Consider the following 9,681-nt stretch of genomic DNA (forward strand, 5'->3'; position numbering starts at 1 on the left):
CAAAAGCAGAGTCCTTTATTTCAAGCTAGCTCGAGCTCCCCATCCACCACACTCACCGCCACAACGGCAAGGCAAGTGGCCGAGAGAGCAAAGCCTGATGGGACCAGGAGTTTTATAGGGGGGTGGAGTAAGGGCAGGAGAGGGGACTGTGGGCCCCACCGATTGGCCAGGCGCGAGTCGGTGTCTCATTACACAGGATGTGGTCATAGTGATGGCGTGCACTTCCCTTGATTATCATTGGTTAGTCCAGAGAAATCCTGGGTGTGGCTAGCAGAGGCTTCTTCCGGGAAGAAGCCTTTGCCGAGCACATGGCCCTGCCCAAAAATGGAGGACCCAGGGTAAGATGGAGGGCGCAGTCCCTGCCCCTTCACTGAGAATTCGGGGAAGGGCGGGGGCCGCGTGTCCGCAGGTTTGAGATCTCGCCCTTTCAGTTTCTATCTCTCTCTCCCTCTCCCTTCCTCTCTGAAATCAATAAAAATATAATTTAAAAAAATAAAATTAAATAAATAAAATGTATATTAACATCCAGCCTTCCAATATCCACTCAATTCCATATTACTCACTCTTCTCAGATCTGCAATATAGTATGGATGGTTCATCATACTCATCTCTGCAACAAGCTTCATGTCCTACTTGTAAAATCAAAATTTTGTTTTCATGGCTTAAAAAGGTTTTGTTTTTTTTAAAATATATTTTATTGATTTTTTACAGAGAGGAAGGGAGAGAGATAGTTAGAAACATCGATCAGCTGCCTCCTGTACATCTCCCACTGGGGATGTGCCCACAACCAAGGTACATGCCCTTGACCGGAATCGAACCTGGGACCTTTCAGTCCGCAGGCTGACGCTCTATCCACTGAGCCAAACCGGTTTTGGCATTAAAAAGGTTTTAAAAGGGGATAAAATGGGTGTCTCCTGAGATCTAAGTAAATCAATAATTTGATAGTGCTACATGACCTATACTTTACTGACACTTCCCCAACCCTTCCATCAAACACAGGTATTGCTCCCTCCTGATGTTCAATATTAATTCACCAATGTTGAATGAGTACACAAAAGAATGCATCATATGTAGCCAGGATTTTTAGCTAACTGTATCCTAAAAATCAGGATATTTTTTATGCCTTTATATCCCTCTTTTTTACCTCCTAACACAATACTGAGAATATAGGAAGTGCTCAATGTAAATATTCATTGAACTGAATCAATAGTTTTAAATAAAATATACCAATATCAATTATTAACCTCAAATATTAACTGGTAATATTTATATTTTAAAACTATTTCATTAAATAAAAATTTAAAAGAATCAGCAACATTCCAACCACTTAAAGACAACCAACACTTTGGTTTCTATTCATAGGTTCTTGGCTTAAAAATTAATTGTACTCATTGTGCACAAAATTTTGTGTCCTGCTTCTTTTCGCTTATTATATTTAACTAGGGACCCAGTGCATGAATTCGTGCACCTTGAAAGGAACTGTGGGCCACGAGGCTGTGGTGGGCACAGGGGTGGGTCTCGGCCCATCCTCCGCGCCCCTGCCCAGCCCCTCCCGTTGCAGCTCTTAGTCCCGTCTGCCGGCAGCCCTGCTCCCACCTTTGCTGCTCCCATGTGTTGATGGCGCCAGCCCCCTGCTCGGCACCACTGATGGCGTGGAGCAATTGGGGCTGGTGTCAGCAGCAGGTGCGAGCGGGGCCAGTGCTGTCAGCGGGTGCAAGTGGCAGCTGCTGCACCGATTGCCCCTCAGGAGCAGGGGGAGGTGGAGAAGCCCTCAGGGGTGATTGGGGCTGGCAGCCGCCACTCACACCCGCTGACAGCGCTGAGTGATCTGGACCGGTGCTGGGCGCCGGCAGCGGGTGCAAGCAGGGCTGGCATCGGCAGCAAGTGTGAGCGCCCAGCCAGGATCAAAGAATTTTCAGTACCACCAGAAGCTCACCCTGATGAAAGCCACTGGTGCCCCGCCTTGGTCTGGCGCCCCTGCTCACCTGCTCCACCATCCCGCCTCGGCCAATGCCCGCCATGTTCGTGCTCTGCTGCCTGCTGCCGTTGCCCACCATATTCTGTGCGTGCCCTTTGGTGGTCAGTGCACGTCATAGTGACCAGTTGTTCGGTTGTTTGGTTGTTCTGCCATTCAGTCAATTTGCATATTAGGGTTTTATATATCTAGATCATCATTTTCTGTATTATGGTGACTTTTTATTTTTAATGCTGTATAATGGTACAGAGGAGCTCTAGCCTCTAGGACAGCATGATGGGTAATTTTTTGTGTCAATTTGACTGGGCCAAGGGGTGCCCATATTAAACATTATTTCTGGGTATGCTAGTGAGAGTGTTTCCAGATGAGATTGGCATTTGAATCAGTGGGTTCAATAAAGTAGATTGCTCTCTCCAGTGTGGGGGCATAATCCAATCCATTGATAGCCTGACTAGAACACAAAGACAGAGGTAGAAGGAATTCAAACCTTTTGCTTTCTACCTGGCTGATTGAGCAGGGGCATGTGTATTCTTTGGCCCCTGGACTGGGATTTACACCATCTGTTCCACTGGTCCTCCAACTTTCAGACAGTATATCACAGGACTTCTCAGCCTCCATAATCATGTGACCCAATTCCTCAAATTGGGAAATGGAAACTTATTTGATGTTTAAAATTTGCACTAGTTACTATTGAGGATGAATATTTTATGTGTTTGTTTATTTATGTGTTTATGTGTTCATAATTTTTTTTCACACTTTTTGTCCATTTATCTATTGGACCCTGGATTTTCATGAACTCATTAAAATCGCAACATATCAATAAAATTGATTTTTTTGTGATTTTCCCCCTATAATAGATTTCACAAAATTAAGGAAAGCACTGGCAAAATAAAAGCAAATCTTTGTAATCACAGAAAGAAAAGTATAAGCAGAAATAATATTAGTTTAAATACTGAAGGATGCCATCTAGTGGAAAATTGGTTTTAACTTCTCTTTCTGGAACAGAGCTTCCCAAATTTGGTATTTATGGGACCTTTTAAAATTTATATTCTAGTCTCTCCTCTGCCTGGAGATTTTGAACTCACCTAATGTATATGATTGCCCAAGAGTGTATTTCAATATTATCTATATTAGAAACTATAAAAATTTGATATCAGTTAAAATTAAGGTGCCCAGTGGTACATCGTACTTTCCCTTTTGTGGATGAAGAAGGGGCCACCTACTAAATCTGACAAGTCCATGGGAGGCCAGTATGAAGAGTCTTGCAAACTCAGAGACTGAAAGCAACCACACAGGATGAGCTGAACATAAAAATTCCTAACTGTAAGTGGGTCATGGTGGGTAGTCACATCCCAGGCCTGTAGCTTCCTTCACCAAGGTCAATCTTTACCTTAAGGAAGCCTGTATTTTTGCATCTAAGATACCATACCTTCAGAATGTCAGAATAATCCCCTTTTTTTGAGCCCTCTGGCTTCAACTTTTCACCATAGCACTGAACCGCTCCTTATTACTATGTTACTGCCCACATTCCATCTCTATGTGCTGTGAATGTTAATGATTAACTACCCTGTACCCACCAATGTAAAAGAAGTATGTGTCTCTCCATTTTACCTTTAATACAATCTCAGAGATTTCCCTGCTATGCTTTCTCCCACCTCCCTAATCTACCACCAGTGAATTTCCTCCTTTGATTCTAATGATGAAATAAGCTGTAAAACAGCCATTCTCCAGAGTATTTCCTCAACCAGTTGAGATTTTGGTTCCCAGCAATTGTTGTCAATTTGGCTCAAATAAACTCTCCAAAGACTTTTTCTTAGGCTCTACTTCTTTCAACAACCTTTTTTTTTTTTTTAAAGATAAATCTATTCTTTTTTTAAAATATGTTTTTTTTTTCTTTCAAATGTTTATTTATTTTGGAGGGGAGAGACTGTAGGGGTGGAAGTGAGGCATTTAATGTTACGCCCATGAACTGCCTATAAGACATAAGGTAATATTTTCTACTTGATAAACACTAGAATGACTTACTGGGTGAATCAATGCTTCTTCTTCTTCTTTTTTTCTTTTCTTCTTTTTTTAGCCATGATTTACACATTTATTTAGGTGATTCATGTAACTTAAGAAATAATTACACAAATGCTACATTAACAGAAGGTATAAAGTATAGTGGTACAAACAGCAAACTCTCAATGATTCTTCTTAAGTTTTTAAAAAGTTGTTCTTGCTTCAGCAAATCAATTAATTAATAATAAGGACTTCTGGAGTAAACTGTTGTGAGAAATTCGGTTCTGACTTGGCAGTAGAGTTCATATTTAGGGATATGTGAAGCTCAACAGGCAAAGGAGATCTTATGGTGTGGTTAGGATATTGATGGTTGAGTTTAGATTTTCTGTTGTGGTTTTGAGTAGAGAGGACAGAACTTGAGAAGACTGGATGGCAATGCATTAAAATATGTTTTTATTGATTTTTAGAGAGAGAGGAAGGGAGAGGGATAGAGAGAAACATTGATGAGAGAGAAACATCATCGAACGGCTGCCTCCTGCGTGTACCCCTCCGGGGGATGGAGCTGGCAACTCGGGCATGTGCCCTGACTGGCGACCTCTTGGTTCCTGGGTGGATGCTCAGCCACTGAGTCACACCAGCCGGGCTGGTCAACATTTTCTAATTAGAATTTTCATCAACTTTACCACAAAAAAGTAATTTTGCTGCTGATAACATACTTTTTAATTGCGGTCTGTGCCAACCCTGTGCTAACTGCTTTACTTGTATTATTTGATTTGAGCCTCTCAACAACTCTAATAAGGTAGGTACTATTGTTATACCAGAGGCATACCTGGGAGCTATTTCAGGTTCGGTTCCAGACCACCGTAAGAAAGTAAATATCATAATAAGGTGAGTCGTAATATTTTTGCCGGTGGAGAGTCTTGCCTTCAGTTTGTAAAAAACACAACACCTGTGAATTCCAATAAAGTGAAACACAATAAAAAGAGGAATGCCTGTATTTTACAGAGGGTAACACTGAGGTAGAGAAGTTCAGTAGCTTCCGCAAGGTCACACAGCTAATAAGGTACCTTAGCCTGGAGCCCATCATGTTATCACACGTGTGCATAGGGCTCTAACATGGGAAAGATAACAGTCACCCCAACAGTAGAAAAGGGCTAATGATTTTACAGTTCTATACTGTCACCTACATTCAGCTTAGTATACTCCATGCAGAAATGAGCTGTATTCCTTAATTACTGGGGGCTGTTTAGGAACATTGTGCAACTTAATATTTACATTGTTTGGATTCATACATCACACACTCAGATGTTCCTAAAATATTTGCCATAGGTTTTTGGTGCTATAAATTTGTTTTTTAATAATTTGCTCTTACTTTCCATTTCCCCCGTAATGCTAACACAAATTAAACTGGTCTGCTTCTGACCTTCTGTGTGGAGGCAAACTGGAACTAACTTATTTATAACTGGTTAGAAAACCCAGTTGGTCGGGATCTGTCCGCCAGGCCAGGCTGATGAAGCTGGCCTTACATGGGTGCCTGCCCCTACCCCACAGGGGCCAAGACCCTCGGCCTGCCCAGCCTGCTCTGAGCCCACTAAGTGGTGGAGAAGTCAGCTCTGCTTCCCCAGCCCTCGCTGAAACAACCTCCCTATAGTTCACTCCCTCCCCAGGGCCCAAAGTATCAACTAACCACAAGCTAAAAAATTAATAGGAAATAATGTGAAGGTAACATAGGCACTTTATAACAGTCCTACATCCCTGACCGCTGCTCTATGCTGAAATCTTTCCAGCATTAGTACACAAAGAGCATCAAGTCATGGAGTGGATTTTAAAAAAGAGCGTGAACAAACAGTATACAATTTTCTCAATTTATTGTTTACATTGCTGAGTGGCAGACAAGCTTGAAAATATAATCTTATATTTGTATCTGTATATCCCTCACTCCCATCCCTACCTCCCAGGAGCTCAAAGTGTGAAATGGTCGAGCCCAAGGATGCAGAAAAGGTTCAAATCAATATTCAGCAAAAAAAGGGGGTGGGAGGACTGGCGACTAACAAAGAATCTCCTAGTTACAGAAGAATAGGGGAAATAAAAATAATGGCAGCGTTACTTGAGCATTAATTTGTCCCAGGCACTTTTCTAAATGCTCTTCGAATGCACTGCCATATAGTAATCCCCACAAGGGATTATTAAGGAACAATTATGAATCTTATTATGCAAATAAGTGAATAGTTAATTCATTTGCTGGAGTCGATCAGCTAGTAAACTCTGGACCTAGAGCCAAGCTGTCAGGCCCTAGAGCCCAAACTCTTCACCTGCTACTGGAGACGAAACCCGTGTCACCCCCTCGGTGAGTCAGAGACGAACCTGGGGCGAAAGAAACCCCCAACAGGTCACCCCCTTAGTGAACATCTGCTGATGACACAGGCGCTTGGGCTCTTGCTGTCTCACAGCTCATTCGGAGAAGAAAATTAATTGTGCTTATTACGCAGCTGCATCCAAAATGAACCCCGCAGGGTACGCGCCTATGGACGTCTTGGACTGTAAAGAGGACTAAGCCACTCTTTTCAGGTTCTTACTTTTTTTTTTTAAGTGAGAGAAGAAAAAGAAAAACGCCAAACCAGGTTACAGAAACTGTGGTAAAGACTCACATACAACAAATGAATGCTTTCAACATACCCAGTGCGAGAGGAGGGTTTGAAACCTCATGTTGCAGGTAACCACGTAGGTCCCAGCCTAACATTGTGCGACTCCGAGGTCCGGCCCCCGGCGCCCTGCGATTCAAGCTCCGAACCGCCGCCAGGGAACTCCGGCTGCCGGAGCGGTGCCCCGGGGATGGCAGACGGGTCAGCGACGCCCTCGGAACCAAAGCGCTCGCCCCGCCCCGCCCGTCGGACTGCGTTCCCAGCGCACCCAGGGGCGGGGCCTGGGCGTCGGAGCCGGACGCGCGGGGTCAACGTGAGCGGCGGCGCCTGGCGGCGGGCGGCGAGGGGCGGTCGCGGGCGGCCGGACCATGCTGAGTGCGGGCAGGCTCGGCGCAGTGCTGCGGGGGACGCGCGCGCCGCCGTCGTCCACGGTCGCCCGTCGGTGCCTGCGCGTGTCGGCGTCGCGGCCGGCGGCCGACGAGAGCGAGAGGCCCGCAGAGCCGCCCCACGCCTTCGACCCGGCGCTGCTGGAGTTCCTGGTGTGCCCGCTCTCCAAGAAGCCGCTCCGGTGAGGCTCGCCCGCGGCGCGGCGCGGCGCGCTTCCTCTCGCGGCCTCCCGCGGCGGGCGGAGGGCAGGCGGGCCGCGCGGCCGCCTACGGCGCCTGGGGAGCCTTTAGGTCCGGCCGGGGACTCACCGCTGCCATGTTGGGAGGCCCCGCCAGCTCCCACGCTCCTCCCCCTGTGGCGGGAAGGGCGGGAGGCGGCCGTGGGGGAGCCGAGCCCCAGGCCCACCAGGTGTCACCGACCCGCACCGACGCGTTTATAGGTTCGCCTTTGGCTGCGTCTTAGAACCACCCGAGGACCCTTTTATTTTTTTGTATTTATTTATTTATTTATCTAGATAGATAGATATTTAAAATACATTTTATTGATTTTTTACAGAGAGGAAGGAAGAGGGATAGAGAGTTAGAAACATCGATCATCTGCCTCCTGCACACTCCCCACTGGGGTTGTGCCCGCAACCAAGGTTCATGCCCTTGAGGTGGTAGAGTGATAGGAATTTTAATTTTCTTCCTTTTGCATTTTCCTTTCTAGGTTTTTCCCCCATAATGAACATACTAGATTTTCTTAAACATTGCAATTATCACTTGATCTACCTTTTTGCCAATTGTGGGGCTAGCTCACTGCAGATTGGCTGTTTTCCAGTTTTCTCAATTTCTGCCTTTTCTTTCTCAGACTTTTATTTTGTGAGTTTGATTTTTCAGTGTTTTCCTTTGAATGGGCCAGTTTGCTCTCATGTGTTCTAAAATGAGGAAGTTGAATTTTCCTCTAGTGTCCTTTCAGTGGTAGATTAACTGGGATGGTTTTGGGGGTGACCAGAGTGATGAAGGAATAGTTGAAGGGAAAGGGGAGAGCTTTTCTGACTGGTATTTAAAAAAAAAAAAAAAATTAAGGCATACATTGAAAATAAAGTGAAAAAGAAAATATGAGAGAAACTGACTAAAGTGGGAACAATTAGAGATTAATTTTCTAAAAGAAATGATTCGGTTGGCTATTACTGCTTTTAGAATTAAAAAGAGTTTAATTCTGCTTTTCTGGGATTAGCTCTGTGTCAAGAATTGGATAAATGGTGTTATTTATTGAACTGCAAGCTCTTCCCAGTATTTTGTTTTTCACAATTTATTTTTTCTTTTCCCCCCTCAGATATGAAGCATCGACAAATGAATTGATTAATGACGAGTTGGGAATAGCCTATCCAATTATTGATGGGATCCCCAATATGATACCACAGGCAGCTAGGATGATGGCACATCAAAATAAGAAGCAAGAAGATACGGAGCAGCACTAGATCATAATTAAAAACGACACATACAGCCAGATTTTCTTACCACCATCGACCTTTTAAAAAGTCAGGGTGGCAGGTAGTAAGTGGAAGAGGAGAATGTTTCTGTCTCTTCCTACATTGACTGTCCTCATTCCACTGATCTCCTTAGCAGGACTGTTCTACTCGGCCTCCGTGGAAGAAGACTTCCCACAGGGCTGCACCAGCACCGCCAGCCTGTGCTTTTACAGTCTGCTCTTGCCCATCACCATACCAGTGTATGTGTTCTTCCACCTGTGGACTTGGATGGGTATTAAGCTCTTCAGGCATAATTAATGCACCCAGAGCCAAGATGGGATATACATTAATGATAAGTCTTGAGTGTCTAGCTCAACTGCATGAAAATACTGGAAACCCACTTAATTTTCAGGGAGGATGCTGTGCCTTGCTTCTGTGAGAGGCTGAGGACTGTGGGAGGCGTACTCCAGAAGCTTCTTTCATTATACTTTGGTTCTGCCCTTGTTTTTTGAAGGTTCTAATTTATAACTACTGTGTCAGAAGAAACATTTCAACACAGTGTCTTATTGGAAATTAACAATCCCAACCATCACCTAATGGCTTTTATTTCTTATCCCTTTCATCTAAAAATTAATAATTTGGAATTTTATGTTTGTTTGAGATTCAAAGTCTTTGATAAAGTCACATGTTCTACAGATAACTGAAATAACTCCACAGGAGCTATGTTGGAGTAGTTATAGAGAAATGCATTTGAACTTGTGTGATATAAAACTATAATAAAATTGAAACTTCATGGACTTACAAAAATTTTGAGTCAGTAAAATTACCTTCATTTCTTTGGCATCAAATACTTAACATTAGTAAATAATAAAATGAAACTTCCGTAAAACACTTACACGGTTTTGTTTTTGGTCATAAGAGTATGGTTCTAAGGGAGGGAACATCTAAAAATATTCTACATTTTAAAGTGTAGGCTATTTTTAGAGAAGCAGTTAATACCCAAATAGAATAGTTTCCCAAGAAAGTATTTACTTTTAGGGGTACAAGTGGGGTGTTAGACGCCTTGCAAATAGCTGCTTGTGACCTGTTGAGCTGAGAACTATGTTTCGAGCCACATTTCCTGACTTAGGAGACAAATTTAGCATGAGTAAGGGCATGAGCATTTGACATAATAGTTCCTGATTTTCCAGAACTTTCAACAAGACTGATAGAGGTTAATATTT

At 43.8% G+C, this 9,681-nt stretch overlaps 2 protein-coding genes across 2 annotated transcripts; both read left to right on the top strand.

Annotated features, from left to right (window-relative positions):
* Positions 1-6,910: 6,910 nt before the first annotated feature.
* On the top strand, positions 6,911-8,470 carry PYURF (PIGY upstream open reading frame). Its single transcript, XM_070392855.1, has 2 exons — positions 6,911-7,186; positions 8,323-8,470. Exons 1-2 carry the CDS (start codon positions 6,987-6,989, stop codon positions 8,465-8,467), a joined length of 345 nt encoding a protein of 114 aa, XP_070248956.1. The 5' UTR covers positions 6,911-6,986; the 3' UTR covers positions 8,468-8,470.
* Positions 8,467-9,265, top strand: PIGY (phosphatidylinositol glycan anchor biosynthesis class Y). Its single transcript, XM_070392869.1, has one exon. The coding sequence runs from the start codon at positions 8,561-8,563 to the stop codon at positions 8,774-8,776; it is 216 nt and encodes a 71-aa protein (XP_070248970.1). The 5' UTR covers positions 8,467-8,560; the 3' UTR covers positions 8,777-9,265.
* The last annotated feature ends 416 nt before the right edge of the window (positions 9,266-9,681 follow it).

Source organism: Myotis yumanensis, unplaced genomic scaffold, assembly GCF_028538775.1.
Source record: "Myotis yumanensis isolate MYYU_CA2020_CCGP unplaced genomic scaffold, mMyoYum1.0.hap1 SCAF_1, whole genome shotgun sequence".
Classification (NCBI taxonomy): domain Eukaryota; kingdom Metazoa; phylum Chordata; class Mammalia; order Chiroptera; family Vespertilionidae; genus Myotis; species Myotis yumanensis.

What these genes read in the sequence shown, in the direction of transcription:
- PIGY (XM_070392869.1), top strand. Translation starts at nt 8,561, where the DNA reads ATGTTTCTGTCTCTTCCTACATTGACTGTCCTCATTCCACTGATCTCC.
- PYURF (XM_070392855.1), top strand. Translation starts at nt 6,987, where the DNA reads ATGCTGAGTGCGGGCAGGCTCGGCGCAGTGCTGCGGGGGACGCGCGCG. An exon ending in CTCTCCAAGAAGCCGCTCCG is followed by an intron (nt 7,187 to 8,322) that starts GTGAGGCTCGCC and finishes TTCCCCCCTCAG; the next exon opens with ATATGAAGCATCGACAAATG.